This window comes from Vitis riparia, chromosome 4 (genome assembly GCF_004353265.1).
Source record: "Vitis riparia cultivar Riparia Gloire de Montpellier isolate 1030 chromosome 4, EGFV_Vit.rip_1.0, whole genome shotgun sequence".
Taxonomy (NCBI): domain Eukaryota; kingdom Viridiplantae; phylum Streptophyta; class Magnoliopsida; order Vitales; family Vitaceae; genus Vitis; species Vitis riparia.
Window position 1 is genome coordinate 5,546,303 of NC_048434.1, and position 16,343 is coordinate 5,562,645.

Below are 16,343 nucleotides of genomic sequence, written 5' to 3' on the forward strand. Positions count from 1 at the left end.
CCACTCCTATTATAGGAAATAGTGTATGTTTTCTCCATACTGGTTATGGTTAGATGGCCTCCTATACCCTCTAGAACAGATCACCTTGGACATTGATGCAAATACGCCTACCAATTCAAGAGTAGTGCTCAAGAGGTCTAAAATGGACTTGATGTGTCTCAATGGTGGAGTTAGCCTTCCCACCATTGAGTACTTTGAAACTGGTTTGAGGGTCTTGATTTGGTGGTTAGAATTGGAAGCATGCTAAGGCAGGATTGAAATGCATTGAACCTATTTTGGCTAGAATAAGAGGGAGGGGGGACCATCGTGTCTTTATGTTGTGTCATTTCTAGAGGCTTCCATATTATTACTGAACAATTAATGTTTGGCCTTCCATTTTGGGGCACTATAAAAAATTCCATTTCTTGGCAAATGAAAGAACAAAGAAATTCCCGCTCTCCTAAAATTCTGTCCTTGATCATATTGCCACTCTTTCCAACCTTCATCCGTCTTTTGCTCTGCTTGACTCTCCTTTCCAACTTTTGACACCTCATCATTCCATGTGGCTAGCCTCCTACAGATAGGAATCTTACACAGGTGAAGATGAGGAAATTGATGGCATAGATGTTAATCACCCCATTACATACGATGGAGGAGAGAGAAAGACCTAGAGAGAGAGGGGGTGAGAGAGACGGGAAAGCGAGAGGGGGCCATGGCGAGACTGGGGACGCAGGGGGTCTCAATCCTTCTGGGGTTCAGAGAAGAAGTTTTGGGGTAGAATCGAAGACCTTCGAGGTCGAGGCAGAGAGAAAGAAGGGAAAGACGCAAATATACATAGTGGAAAGAAAGAGAGGTGTCTCCTCATGGATAAAGATGGGGCCGGCGAGCTTAGGGCCCCTTATGGAGGGACTGGTCTTTTGCATCAAGGATACGAGGATAAGACATTGGGAGAAGATTTGGCAAGAGAACGGTAGAAACTTCTCTTTAACTCGCGGCGAAAACAAGGGGGGAAGTTTCATTCGCCTGGGGGTTACAGATCGGGAAAAAAAAAGATTCTATATTTTCGTTCCCAAGGGCAAAGGAACAAAAGGGGGCTGGGCCCTTTTAATGGAGGCGTTGAGAGGGATGGAGCCTGAATCAGATAGACAGAAGAGACAGCATGATACGGAGGAGGTTTGGAACCCCATGGTGGGAAGATCCTTCGCGGAGGTGGTGAAACAGAACCGCAGCAACGGAGAAGAGGTGGTGCGGGTGAAAGTCGACAAAAGGCCACCAGGCGTGAGTACGGAAAAGTTAGCTCAATGTCTTGTGGGAATTTGGGATCCAAGGCTTGAAAGGGGGGAAGATCTGAGAAGCTGGGGGACACAAATGTCAAAGCGGTGGGGCCTGAAAGGCAATTTAGGCCTAGCCAAGCTGGGAGACGGCAAGGCCTTACTGGAATTTGAGTTGAAAATGGAAGCAGAGAAAGCCCTAAAAGAGGGTGCAGTATCGATCGGTGGATTAGGCATTCGTCTGGAGAACTGGAGCCAAAGGACAGGCTGTTTGATGGAAGAAGGGAAGGAAAGTGAGGCATGGGTTAGGATTTTTGGTCTGCCCATCTCCTTATGGGATCGCGACGTCTTATTCAAGATAGGAGAGGGGTGCGGGGATTTCTGGACATCGATGCCAAAACAGAGAGGATGGAGGAGCTGCAATGGGCTAGGATTCGGGTGAGGATCAAAGAAGAGAGAACCCCTAAGACAGTGGACATCTGGTTCGAGAACATATGCTACTCTTTAACATTGTGGTGGGAAACAAGGCCAAAGTTAAGAGTGATGCCGGCCGAGGAAGAACGAAAAACAGTTGCAGCAGCCGGAGAGGAAGAAGGCAAGTTTCAATCACGCGAGGGCAAGCGCGTGATGCAGGAAGAAGGGGGCACAAGGCTCGAGGACCAGACGCAGCGGGTGGATGGGACATGGAGGCTGACAGCCGGGTCGGGGCAGCCCATGGATTGTAATTATGGGTCGGGTGGATCGAAAGTAGGGTTTAAGGGAATGGCAGGAATAAATGATGGGCCGTTAGTGATGGGCCGTCTGGAGAAGTCTCGCGGGCCCGAGGACACTTCCCCTCCTCCTGTGGATTTCTCTAGGCCAAAGGAGATGGTGGACTTAGAACGGCCCAAAATTTGGAAACCAAGGGAGGATGCTGGATCGAGTGTTAAAGACAACCCAGCGACGGTGAATAGCCTCCAACCTGAAGTGGACCAGATTTGCGGCCCAAGACGACAGAGGATTCTTGTCTCTGATGACCCTATATTGTGGGAGAAGGAGGAAATGCAAAAGCTAGGAGAGGCTGAGCTAAGCCTAAAAGTGAGATCGACGGCTGATATCGCCTTGGCCGAGGAAGCGATGAGGTATGATAAGATTCCTTGCTTGATCGTTGGGACCCCCTCTCTTCCTTCTCATTTTTTTGGTCGGACTCCAATGGGGGAGTATTGCGACCATTCTGGGATTGAAATGGAGCGGGGTGAGGGAGTAAATCCGCTTCAGATGCTCATTGGTACGAAGTCTCCTATGAGAAAGAATGTTGAATGCTGGGATTTGGTGGAGGTAAACATAAGTAGAACTGAAGAGGGGGGATCAAAGATGGCTTCAGACCAAATAGTGCCACGAGCTAATGAGGCAGAGGGGGAGCTTAGCTGGGAGAAAAGTGATCTGGCCAAGTTCAGTAATTTTTTGGGATTCTCGACAGAGGGTCTGGAGAAGGATATCATGGAATTCTTGGTTAAGATTCGTAAGAGAAGGGAAAGAGTTCACAGCAAAACCTTGCTGGAGAAATCTAAATTCGAGAGAGAGCTGAAAAGATTAGAATGCTCCATTAACTATGAAGGGGGGAAGAAGCAAAGTGGTGAAGAGCAAGTAAAGGGGTGCCAGATTACGAAAGTTAAATGAAGCTACGAATACTCAGTTGGAATGTTCGTGGAGCTAATGATAGCTCCAAGAGAAGGGTTATCAGGGCAGTGATCAGAAGTCAGAGGTGGACCTTTTTTGTCTTCAGGAGACCAAAATTCAGTCTTGGTCGGAAGGCCTGGTGAGAAGTCTGGGGTCGGGTAGGTGGTCTAATTGGGTGGCTTTGGATGCGGTGGGCTCTGCAGGAGGGATTTTGGTGTGTTGGGATAAAAGATCCCTGGAAGTGTTGGAGACGAACGTGGGGAATTTCTCGGTATCCTGCAGGATCAGGAATGTGGAAAATGGGCTAGTATGGATTTTTACTGGGGTGTACGGACCTTTTTCCAGAGAAGATAGAACTTGCTTGTGGGAAGAGCTGGGGGCGATCAGAGGCCTATGGGAGGACCCGTGGTGTTTAGGGGGAGATTTCAATGTTTTACTGTCTCCAAGGGAAAGGAATAGACAGGGAAGGTTAACTGGCGCTATGAGAATGTTTGCCCAAACAGTTGACGATTTAGAACTTATGGATCTCTCTATGCAAGGGGGTGCTTTCACTTGGAGTGGGGGGAGGAATAACCAATCCTGGGCTAGACTAGATAGGTTTTTGGTGACGCAACAGTGGCTGGAGATGGTTAGTGGGATTGCCCAATGCAGGCTGCAGAGACCCACCTCTGACCATTTTCCTATCTTGCTGATGGGTGGGGGGTTGAGGAGGGGTCCCACCCCGTTTAGATTTGAGAATATGTGGCTGAGAGTGGATGGCTTTAAAGGTCTTATCCGGGGGTGGTGGTAGGAGATTGAGGTGAGGGGAAGGGCAAGCTTCAGGCTGGCCTCGAAGCTGAAGTTTTTAAAGCATAAAATTAAAGTTTGGAATAGGGAGGAGTTTGGAAGGCTGGAAATCAACAAAAACTCTGCCCTTCAGCAAGTGGAATTTTGGGATGGAGTGGAGAGCGAGAGGAGTCTGACTATGGCTGAAACTGAACAGAGAAAGGAAGCTAAGGATGCCTTCCACAAATGGGTGCTGTTGGAAGAAGTCCATTGGAGGCAGAAATCAAGGGAGTTGTGGCTTAAGGAAGGGGATAGGAACACCGGCTACTTTCATCGGATGGCTAACGCCCACCGTAGGAATAATTCCTTGGACAGGATAAAGATTAATGGGGATTGGCTGACTGAGGATCAAGAGGTAAGGGAGGGGATTGTGAACGCCTACCAGAATTTTCTATCAGAAGAGACAGGGTGGAGAGCGGATATTGAGGGGCTGCATCTTAATCAACTAAACCCTCGGGAAGCTGAAGACTTGGAGAGGCCTTTTGTTGAGGAGGAGATTTACTGTGCACTGATGGAAATGAGGGGAGATAAAGCACCAGGCCCGGATGGATTTACAATGGCTTTTTGGCAAGAGAGCTGGGATTTGGTGAAGGAGGAAGTGGGGGATCTGTTTAAGGAATTCTTTGAACATGGGTCCTTTTCAAAATGCCTTAACACTACCTTTCTGGTCCTTATCCCCAAGAAGGGAGGTGCTGAAGATCTGGGGGACTTTAGGCCTATTAGCTTGATTGGGGGGTTGTATAAACTATTGGCCAAAGTCCTTGCGAATAGGCTAAAAAAGGTGCTTGATAGAGTCGTCTCAGTAGATCAAAATGCGTTTGTGAGTGGGAGACAAATTTTAGATGCGTCCCTAGTGGCTAATGAGGTGATTGATTATTGGCTCAAAAGGAAAGAGAAAGGGTTGATATGCAAGCTGGACATTGAAAAAGCCTATGATAGCATCAATTGGAAGTTTTTGATGAAAGTGCTTCGGAAGATGGGTTTTGGGGCCCGTTGGATGGATTGGATGTGGTGGTGTATTTCCACTGCTAAATTCTCCATCTTAATCAATGGGGAGCCTACCGGTTTCTTCTCAAACTCAAGGGGGCTGCGGCAAGGAGACCCTATCTCTCCGTATCTCTTCGTCTTGGGTATGGAGGTTCTTAGTACCCTTATTAGACGGGCTGGTGAGGGGGGATTTATTACTGGCTGCAGGCTCCGGGGGAGAGGGGGCGAGGAGCTGGCTATTTCACACCTTCTTTATGCGGACGACACAATCATCTTCTGCAAAGCTGAAAGAGAGCAAGTAACCAACCTAAGTTGGATATTGGCGTGGTTTGAGGCGGCCTCGGGACTTAGAATTAATCTGGCTAAGAGTGCCTAATTCCCGTGGGGCAAGTGGATGAGTTGGAGGAGTTGGCGGCTGAATTAGGATGCAGAATGGGGGCCTTGCCCACGGTATATTTGGGGCTGCCCCTTGGAGCTCATCATAAAACCGTTTCTTCTTGGGACGGGGTGGAAGAAAGAATGAGAAGAAGACTAGCCCAGTGGAAAAGACAATACATTTCGAAGGGAGGTAGAATTACTCTTATCAAGAGTACTTTGACCAGCATACCCACCTATTTTCTTTCCCTTATCCGCATCCCTAGGTCCGTTTCAAAAAGGATTGAGAAAATCCAAAGAGACTTCCTTTGGGGGGGAGGTAGCTTGGAGAGGAAAGCGCACCTAATTAAGTGGAAGGTGGTGTGTAGCCCTAAGGAGGAGGGAGGTTTAGGCATCCGAAAGATTAATTTTCTGAATAGAGCCTTGTTGGGCAAATGGGTGTGGAGATATGCTTATGAGAAAGAGAATTTGTGGAAAATGGTGATAGGGGTAAAGTATGGCCAAGAGGGATGTGGGTGGAAGACAAAGGAAGCTGGTGGGCCTCACGGAGTGGGTTTGTGGAAGGAGATCATGAAGGAAGCTGATTGGTGTTGGGAGAGCATTGATTTTAAGGTAGGAAAGGGGACCAAAGTGCTTTTCTGGACGGATAAGTGGTGTGGTAATGAGGCGCTTTCTCAAACCTTCCCTCAGCTTTTACCTTGGCAGGGAATAGGAATGCCAAAGTAAGTGAAGTGTGGGACTCGAGCATGGGTCAAGGAAGTTGGAATCTGAGATTGATTAGAGACTCCAATGATTGGGAGCTGGACCAGATAGGAAATATGTTGACTCTGCTGAGGGATTTCAGAACTTCTACTGAGGATGATACAGTGAGATGGAAAGGGGAAGGCAATGGTGTTTTTGGGGCTAAGGGGGCCTACAAATTGTTGGTGGGGTCCTCAGCCTGTGCCTTCCCGAACAGACGCATCTAGTTGGATAAGGTTCCAACAAAAGTGTCTTTTTTTGCTTGGGAAGCTTCGTGGGGGAAGATCCTCACCTTGGATAAGCTTCAAAGAAGGGGGTGGCAGCTCCCTAATCGGTGTTTTTTGTGCGGCTGCGAAGAGGAAAATGCGGACCATATTCTAGTTCACTGTACAGTGGTTAAAGCTCTTTGGGAGATTGCACTCGCTATTTTTGGAGTCCAGTGGGTGTTCGCAAATTCAGTTATAGATGTGCTTCTTAGTTGGAGGGGTTCTTTTGTGGGAAAAAAAAAGAAAAAATACATGGAATTCCATTCCGTTGTGTATATTTTGGACGGTGTGGAAGGAAAGGAACCGGTTAGCTTTTAGGGGAGGGTCTTTAGATATTCAAAAATTCAAGAATTTTTTTGTATGTAACTTGTGGAGTTGGGCGAGGGTGTACATTGGTGAGGATTCATATTCTCTTTTAGGCTTTTTAGAGTGGCTTGCGGTCACTTGAGGGTGTGTGAGGTTGTGGCAGCCTTTCTTCTTGGGCTTTTGAGTATACTACCTGTATACATGTGGCTTTTCAGCCTTCATTAATATATTCTGATGTTTATCTATCAAAAAAAAAAATAGATGTTAATCACCCCATTACCAATCTTCCTGGGAAGGATCAAAGTCCCATTATTGAAAGTCTGATGAATGCTAATGAATGTGTCAAACTAATTGTGGGGCTATCACTTTATAAGGACACTACAATAAAATCTGGACCATAAAGTTAACGTCCCACCCTTTACGATGCAAACTCTAAATGCTCATAATCACCTTATGCCACAAGGAATCAAGCTTCCTAGAGCACCACCTCAACCATTCTGGTAAAGGCTCCATCTCCCCTTGGACCTAAACAAACCAATCAAATGGTCTAGACATTTGATGCCTAATTCTACCCCTAGGGTCCAACCTCCACCACACCTAACTTTATGCCTGTACATCTCATGGTACCCAATTAAATGGTCTCTCTCACCATTACCATTTCTAACCAACAAAAAGTCACTTTGCTTTTCCCATTATTGTAGTATTGTTGCCCTGCTTTTTCCAATTATTTTGTGCTATGGCATTCGCAATGAGTTAGCCTCTAGGTAACCAAATTCATGGAAGTACAAACTAATGGGGAGCCAGCTGGTTTCTTCTCTAGCTCTAAAGGGCTTCGGCAAGGTGACCCTCTATCCCCATACTTGTTTATCATGGGAATGGAGGTGCTGAGTGCCCTTATTCGGAGGGCTGTGGAAGGGGGCTGCATCTCCGGGTGCAGAATCCGGAGGGGTAGGGGGCAGGCTGTGAATATTTCCCACCTTCTATTTGCGGACGATGCCATAGTTTTCTGTGAGGCTAAGAAAGATGACATGACATTTTTGAGCTGGACCTTATGTTGGTTTGAAGCCGCTTCAGGGCTGAGGATAAATTTGGCTAAAAGTGAAATTATTCCGGTAGGGGAGGTGGAGGAGATCCTTGAGATGGCTGTGGAGTTGGGTTGCAAAGTAGGTCAGCTGCCATCAACTTACCTGGGGCTGCCTCTGGGTGTGCCCAATAAAGCTGTTTGCGTGTGGGATGGGGTGGAAGAAAGGATGAGGTGGAAATTGGCTCTCTGGAAGCGGCAATACATCTCCAAGGGTGGTAGAATCACACTTATAAAGAGTACTTTGGCTAGCATGCCATTATATCAGCTGTCCCTCTTCCGGATGCCTAGGGTAGTGGCAAGAAGACTTGAAAAGTTGCAAAGAGACTTCTTGTGGGGAGGGGGAAGTACGGAAAGAAAAGCTCACCTAGTCAATTGGGAGAGGGTGTGCGTGGGCAAGGAGAAGGAGGGACTGGGGTTGAGGAAGTTAGTCCCTTTGAACAAAGCCCTACTTGGAAAATGGGTGTGGAGATTTGCTCGTGCCAAGGAGGAGATGTGGAAATGTGTCCTTGTGGCAAAATATGGGCAAGAGGAATTTGGGTGGAGGACTAAAAAGGTAAATGAGGCGTTTGGCGTTGGGGTTTGGAAGGAGATTATGAAAGAAGCTGATTGGTGTTGGGACAATATGAATTTTAAGGTAGGAAAAGGCACCAAAATCAGGTTTTGGAAGGACCCTTGGTGTGGGGATGTGGAGTTGGCCCGGAGGTTCCCTCAACTCTTCAATGTGGCTGCCCAAAGGAGTGCCACTGTGGGGGATATATGGGACCAGAATTCTGGCTAAGGAAGTTGGAACCTAAGGTTTATTAGAGGTTTCAATGATTGGGAGTTGAACATGGTAGATGAATTGCTTCAAATCCTAAGGAGTCAAAGAATTACCTTGGAGGAGGACTTGGCATTATGGAAGGGTGGAAAAAATGGGAAGTTTGACGTTAAGGAAGCGTATGGGCTGCTGATCAGTCATAGTACCCCTTTGTTTCCCAAAAAGGGCATTTGGGTGGAGAACGTTCCCTTCCAAGCTAGCGTTTTTTGCGTGGGAAGCTACTTGGGGGAGGGTTCTTACCCTTGATAGGCTCCAAAAGAGAGGTTGGCAGCTTCCTAATCGTTGCTACTTATGTGGTAATGATGAGGAAAACGTTAATCATCTCCTTATTCATTGTACAGTGGCTAGTGTGTTGTGGGGGATTGTTCTTAGTCTGTTTGGAGCCCAGTGGGTCTTTCCAGAAACTGTAAAGGAGGCGGTTATCAGCTGGAAGGGTTCTTTTGTGGGTAAAAAGAGGGAGAAAATTTGGAGATTCATACCGTTATTTATTTTTTGGACGGTTTGGAAGGAGAGGAATAGATTAGCATTCGGGGGGGGGGGGGGGGGGAGTTAGCTATACAGAAAGTTAAGAATTCTTTTGTTTGTAATTTGTGGGGGTGGGCAAAATTGTATAGTGGTGCGGAGCCTCGGTCCTTTATAGGTTTCCTGGAGTGGATAGCCTCCAGTTAAGGGTTGGTGGGTTTTTTTGTTTCTTTTGGTTGTTGTTGTGAGGCCTTCGTCGCCTCGTATACTTCCTGTATGCTTTGCGGTGCTTTGCCTTTTGCTAATATATGTGTTTACTTATCAAAAAAAAAATTCATGGAAGTACAATATGTGGTAAATGCATGTTTCTTTTGTCATTTGCATTTTTATGTGATCTTACTTCATCACTTGGGTTGCTATTGCCTTGCGTAAAACTGCAAGTTTATAAATATAGTTTGTGCACTACTAGAAACTTTCTTTGTCAAAATTCCAAAATTTCCAATCAAGATCACAGATATCTCTGTCCTGATTACAAGAATCGGTGTTTATGGAACTAATATTAGTGGCATCTATCTAATAAGGACATGGGGTATTAGTGTATGATACAGAAACCTCAAAACAAAATAAATTGCAGCTCGAATGTGAAGGTCCAAAGTCTAACATCCATGAGTATCATACACTAATTAAAAAAAAAAAAACCATCCATGAGTATCATTATAGCTAATATGCTGAAAAATCTTATTGAGTGTGATGTGCTTTTTCCTGGCTTATATTGTTGGGCTTTTAAGAGTGTACTTTGATCATTCTAGTTCCTTTCTTTGTTTTTCAGGTCAGAGAATATTCCAGCAAGATACCACGAGGGATATAGCAAATTAAGATCGTGGACTTATAGTTCACTAGATTTGTACAAGGTAACTAGCTATTCATTTGTGTTTTCATGAGAAACTCATGATGGTTAATTAAAATTTTTTGTTTGCTTGTGCATTTATTGTGCAAAGAATTAATTCAAGGAATGTCATTCTACGTTGCTGAGATATTTTGCAGCACCTTACTTCTCTTACAGAATTTTTCTAAAGTGATCTCAAATGATATTTTTGGTTCTCAAAAAATTTGAGGAAAAATGCGAGGGAAAAAAAATAGAGAGGAAAAGTAGAAGCAAAGAACAAGTGAAAGAAAATAAAAAATATATTTAAAATCAATAAATTATTTTTATATGCTACTTCAAACTCATTTTACTTATTTTAGCTCTTCTATATAAAGATTAAAGAAAGATTAAATGAGTTGAAAATGCATAAATTTTTAATTAATTTTAATTATATTTGATTTTCTTTCATATTTTGCATAGCAAAACCAAACATCATAAAATTGTTTTTCTTAGCATTTTTTTTCTTTCTCGAAAGCAAACATAGTGGTGATATGATTTTCTACATAGTAGTAATATGATTTCTAGTTGGATTATCTTTTTTGTGAAATTGGTCAAAAGTTATATGTTGAATTTAGTTGGATCCAAGTGTGCAAACCAAAGGTGGAAGGAGGGTTAGGGCTTGAGAGCATTTCTTTAAGGAATAGGGTCATCTTAGGGAAATGGCCGTGGAGGTTTCCTAAGGAGAGTACTGCTCTATGGCACAAGGTTATCTTGAGCATTTATGAAACACATCCAAATGGTTGGGATGGAAACGTTTTAGTTAGATGGTCTCATAGTTGCCCTTGAAAGGCCATTGCTCAGGTGTTCTAGGATTTATCCATTCACACTCATTTTTTGGTGGGTAAAGTGACAAAGATTCGTTTTTGGGAAGACAAGTGGTGGGAAGAATACCCTTTTGGCTTCTCAATTCCCAAATCTCTATAGAGTCACATCTACTAAAAACACCCTTGTTTAATCTCTCCTTGGACTTTCTTTTCCTTCATCTTGGGACCTTTATTTGCAATGAAACTTCACTGATTTAGAGATATAAAGAATCTTGAAAGTCTCATCTCTATTCTCAATCATGTCAAATGTGAGAGCATGGTCTTTATCATCCTGTAGTTTTTTTTAGGTTAAATCTTTTTTTTTTTTTTTTGATACGTAAACCAAGTATGTATTAAAACAGAGGCCAATAGCCACACAACATACAGGAGATATACAAGGCAGCTATAGCCTCTCAACAAAAAACAAAAGAGACCAAGAAGACCTCACCCCCCCTAAGTGGATGCTATCCACTCTAGAAAGCCTAGAAGGGAGAGGGAGTCATCTCCAATATCCAATCTAGACCAACCCCACAAATTACAAACAAAAAAATTCTTTAACTTCTGAATATGTAGCACACCCCCCTTGAAGACTAATCTATTCCTCTCTTTCCAAACCGTCCAAAAGATACATAACGGGATGGACTTCCAAATCTTTTTCCTTTTTTTTTCCCACAAAAGAACCTCTCCAGCTAAATAAGACCTCCTTTACAGTTTCTGGAAAGACCCACTTAACACCTACAAGCCCAAGGACTAACTCCCAAAGGGCTCTAACCACTATACAGTGAATAAAAACATGATTTACAGATTCTTCTGCACAACCACACAAAAAACGGCAATTAGGGAATTGCCATCCTCTTCTTTGAAGTCTGTCAAGCGTTAACACCTTCTCCCACGTAGCCTCCCACGCAAAGAAAGCGACTTTGGTAGGAACACTATCCATCCAAATGCATTTTTCCGGAAAAACGGTGTCAATGGGATTGACTAAACAACTGTACGCTTTCTTGACTTTAAATTGACCGTTTTTTCCTCCCTTCCAAGAGACTAAATCTTCCTCCAAAGACGGCCTAAGCCCTCCCAGCTTAAGGAGCAGATCTCCTACCATGCCCACCTCCCAGTCATTAAAATTCCTCAAAAATCTTAGATTCCACCCTCCTTGAGCAGAATTCTGATCCCACATCTCCTCCACCGTAGCATTCCTGTTGGCAGCCAAGGCAAAGAGGTGCGGGAAAGGTTGGGACAATGCTGTACCCGCACACCACACATCAGTCCAAAATCTGATTTTAGTGCCCTTCCCCACCATAAACTCTAAATTATCCCAGCACCAATCAGTTTCCTTCATGATCTCCTTCCACACCCCTACTCCAAACGCCCCATTAGACTTTTTAGCCTCCATCCATAATCTTCTTGCCCAAACTTTGCCAAAATCACCTGCTTCCAGAGATTCTCTCTATCACAGGCAAACCTCCATATCCATTTACCAAGCAAAGCTTTGTTCAGGAGGCCCAGCTTCCTCAAACCAAGCCCACCCCTCCCTTTGTCCCCACACACTATCTCCCATTTCACTAAGTGAACTTTCCTCTCCATATTTCCCCCTCCCCATAGGATGTGGAGTTAAAGCATTTGCTTAGTTAGTGGCCAACAAAAAGGTTTATACCAACAGTTTGCTTCAGGTGAGAAGGCCTTTCAAAGTCCTTAGCCTGAATGTTTGCTCTCTATGCATGGGCAGTGGAGAATCAGTAGATCACCTTTTTTTATATTGCCCGACAACTTTGAAATTATGACACAAACCATTTAGACTAGCTAGTTTGGCTTGGGTTCCTCCTCGAAGTGTTAGTGACATGTTGACTATTTCTTTTAGGATTTGGGGAACACTTCTAGAGGCAAAGTGCTATGGAAAATCACTTGTTTTTTTATTGATTTGGATAGTTTGGAGGGAAAGAAATGTAAGGATCTTTGAGGACAAGTGGAGGTCTATCGAAATGATGTGGGATCTAGTCTACTTCCATTTGTCATTTTGGGCTTCTATCACTAAAACTTTCTAAGGCATTCCTCTCAACATAATTCAACTTTATTGGATATCAACATGTAGATCCAAAGGGTTAAAACCACATTGTTGAGTTATTTTTTACGTATTTTGGGGAGTATTTCTTTTCCTCTATTTGATCAGGTTTTGTATTGTAGGGAAGGGTTTCTCTTCCTTATCTTGTACCTTCATTTTTAATGAAAATGTGTTTGTTTCTGATTCAAAAAAAAAGAAAAAAAAATGGTTAGTTATCAACCTACTTCTTTGGCATTTAGACAATCAAAGTTCAAGCTAATTACTTAACTGATGGCATTTATGGAGTTTCTTTTATTGGTCCTCCAGCTCTGTTCTCCGTTTTCTTATTGAGAGGGCCCCTTATTCGAGATAGCAATGCTAGAATCTTGGGTGTTGATTTCTTTGAAGAAATTACAAGGACAAATGAAGTTGAAGCTAAATTTCTGCTAATAATTTGCTGTCTATCTTTAGAGTACCAGTTCTTTTGTATTATCTTAGCATTTTTCATCAATGCCTTTCTCATTTTGGGGCTACTGGACCTAGCATTGCAGAGGTTTTTTTTTTTTTTTGTTCTTTTTTTGTTGTGCCAAGTGGCTAGTTAGGTGAAGGCAATTGGTTCAAGTTCTTGTGGATGGGTATGACAGATGTGTGGCAAATAAGGCTATGATCCTAGAGAAAGGAAAACATTTGAACATTTAGGAAGGAGGAATGATTGACATGTATGTAAATTTATAAAATAGGCAACAAAAGGACATTTATTAAGCAACACCAAAAAGGGGCATCAATATAGTACGTAAGCAGTATATGAGCAGCATCCTAAAGGGGCAAAAAAGAAAACAAACTGTTGAGAAGGTCTTAGGCTTCCTTGACCTATTATGGTAATTTGTGAACGACAAACTGCCCTCCATTTTTGTTCTTTAACCAATCAAAAAGTGATTGGAGAATAAACATATTATGCATTTCTTTTGCCTATAAAGAAAATACATAATGTTTGGAAAAGGCAAATCCAATGTATATACTGTCTAGAAATTGTGGGAAAATAAAAATAATTTTTAAAAGATACTGGAACTGTTATTATGTATTTTTTATGACATGATATGATAAACAAATGTATCATATTGGAGTATCATACAATTTTCGAAGATTAAAACACTAAATACTACTGTAAAGGAATTTCATTACATGAGCTATGTTGGTTGTGACAATATTGTGTAAGATTTAATACCTAACTATTAAGTGGTAATGTGGTATCCTCACATTTTGTCTGATTCAAGCAACTTATGGTATATTTCCAAGTTGCAATAGAACTATCCTGAGATAATGACTTTCCCTATTGCAGAATATTGTTATCCTTTCTAATGGTCATCTATTTATTTGTTTCCTTGGGTGATAGAATCCTACTATTGTTGGATAAACATAAGTGGGGATGGCACTCGGGTGGGCTGCACACACCCCTAATAGGATGAGTTTGGAAGAGGTTTAAATGGGCGGGTTTGAAAATTTTTTCCTTCCTTTTTTTATTTTTTATTTTTTTTATTTTTTATAATTTGATTGGGTTTGGGAATTGTTCCACCCCCCATGCCAGTTTGTCATGTTTTTATATAAAACTAAAAAAACATTAATTAATTAATTATTTTTTTTCCATTTTCCCCCTATTGGACACATTTAACATAAAAATGTAAGTTTACTTCCCATATAAGTAAAATACACAAATTTATGAAAATTAATGAAGTAATTTGTTAATCATATTTGTTTTAATATAACTAAAATTTAAAAAATAATAAAAATGCTTTAAACAGAGGGGGGGAGGCGGGTGTGGAAAATTTTCCAACCTGTCCCTATCCAGTATAGGTTTGGGATGGGGACGGAAAAGTATTGAAACAATTGGGGCAGGATTGGGATGAGGGTGACCCCGCTTGAATCTGCCCTGTTGACATCCCTACAAATTAGGTAGGATATCACTAAATACTGTTCAATTATGCTAGTATAATCTATCTATCAATATGTGTCAGGCTGTGATATTTATTGTGATACATGAAGGTATACTTGAGAATTCCTCCACTTATGAGATCTGACCCCTTTCTTTAAACTGTCACAGCGTTTGATTCATTTCAAAATACCAGTTTTAAATGTGAAGATCTTCAGTAATGACTTATGACTCGGCTTTTCAGATTCATATTTCATAATAAAGCTGTTTTGAATATATTAACTTTGATGTATAACTTTAACTGGGAACTGCCCACATGCAGAATTTATTATAAACATGTTGGCCTCTTCGTAGGTGAATATCTTGTGTTCTCCCATCACCTTAATTTTATTTAGACACCAACATGGCAACTTCAAACAATAAGATGAATGCTTCATGGAAAGATTTTGAACTTGCTCTGGACATGGAATCAGTTGTGGAAGGTTAAATTAAGACTAAGTGTGAAAATATTGATAATTAAAATTGGTTGTAAGTTAAAATATGGCCAGTCCAGATGGGGAATTTATTTTGTTGAAATTCATGGAAGTCAAAACTATGTTTTCTATTTTGAAAACCATTATTCAATTAATCTTCTCACCACTGTAAAGGAAACTGTGTCTTAGATGTTGTTTTCTAATTCCTTTTTTTCTTAAAAAAAAAAATTTATTGTGAAGTATTATACTATTATATACAAACTCTGGTTTGATGAGTTGTGATCAAAGTTTGTGATCAACTGACCTAAACCAGCTGAAAAGTTTGTAATCTCTTGTAGTTTGTTATCTTCTGTACATATGTATTTACTTGGCTTAAATTTGTACTGTGCAGCATGAGTTGCTTCGAGTGCTTTATCCAGTATTTATACACTGTTTTATGGATCTTGTGGCAAAAGGGCATATTCAAGAAGGTAAATTCTACTTCTTTTCTTTCATAATATGTTGCATCTAGATTCCGGATTGACTTAATTTGTTCATTTGTGTAATAATTTTATTTATTTATTTATTTATGTCTTTATGTCTTTATTTTATACATCACTGCATTTGATATTCTCAGCTAGGAACTTTTTCAATAGCTTTCGTGAAGACCATGAAATGATGCATTTAAGGGACCTTCAAAAGTTGGAAGGAGTTCTTTCTCCTTCTCATCTGGAGGTTAATTACTTCCCTCAACCTTCAGATTGGATTTTTTTGAATGTGATTACTGTAGACAAAAAAAAATTGGTGGATTAAATTACCACTAAATTGATTATCCGAAATTTGTGCATACAAGTACAATCTTACAGAAGCATCTTATTATCATTACCTCTGTTCAGGAAATGGAATTTGCTCATTCTCTGAGGCAAAGCAAAGTCAGCATAAAGATATGCCAGGTAATGTCATGTGTGTGTGTATCTGATTCTTCATGTTTCATGTGTCTAGATTTTTTATTTATTCAGTCAACACAATCAAGAACTTCAGTTATGCTTTAGAAAAATTTCGACCTCGACATTCTCAAACTCCAGAATATTCATGTTACTAATGCAAGGTTCGTTGTCTGTTGAAACACTTTCATTGCAATATTTTATTCACCTAATAAGGGGTCACATTGCATTGCATGTTTTCTTTTTTGGATTGGTAAAAAAAAACATTGCAATTATTTACAAGCCTTGCATGTAAATAATTTTCAATGAGAAAAGGTAAAAGAGTTCAATATTTCCAGCAAAAAGTCTGATTCAGAAATCTTAAAGTGAATCTCCTCTGTAAATCTGAGAACCAATGCATAAGAAACAAATAGAATATACATGCAAAGATTTGATCTCTGATATTCTAAATTGCCTGCTTCTTCATACAATCAATTATGAAG

At 41.5% G+C, this 16,343-nt stretch overlaps 1 protein-coding gene across 1 annotated transcript in view; it reads left to right on the plus strand.

The window, feature by feature from the left end:
* LOC117912526 (transcription initiation factor TFIID subunit 5) overlaps nucleotides 1-16,343 on the plus strand; it is a 40,635-nt gene that overhangs the window by 4,515 nt on the left and 19,777 nt on the right. Inside the window, exons 2-5 of the mRNA XM_034827135.1 lie at nucleotides 9,602-9,683; nucleotides 15,330-15,408; nucleotides 15,555-15,652; nucleotides 15,814-15,870. Of these exons, the coding sequence (XP_034683026.1) occupies nucleotides 9,602-9,683; nucleotides 15,330-15,408; nucleotides 15,555-15,652; nucleotides 15,814-15,870 (316 nt within the window). The remainder of the gene's footprint in view (nucleotides 1-9,601; nucleotides 9,684-15,329; nucleotides 15,409-15,554; nucleotides 15,653-15,813; nucleotides 15,871-16,343) is intronic.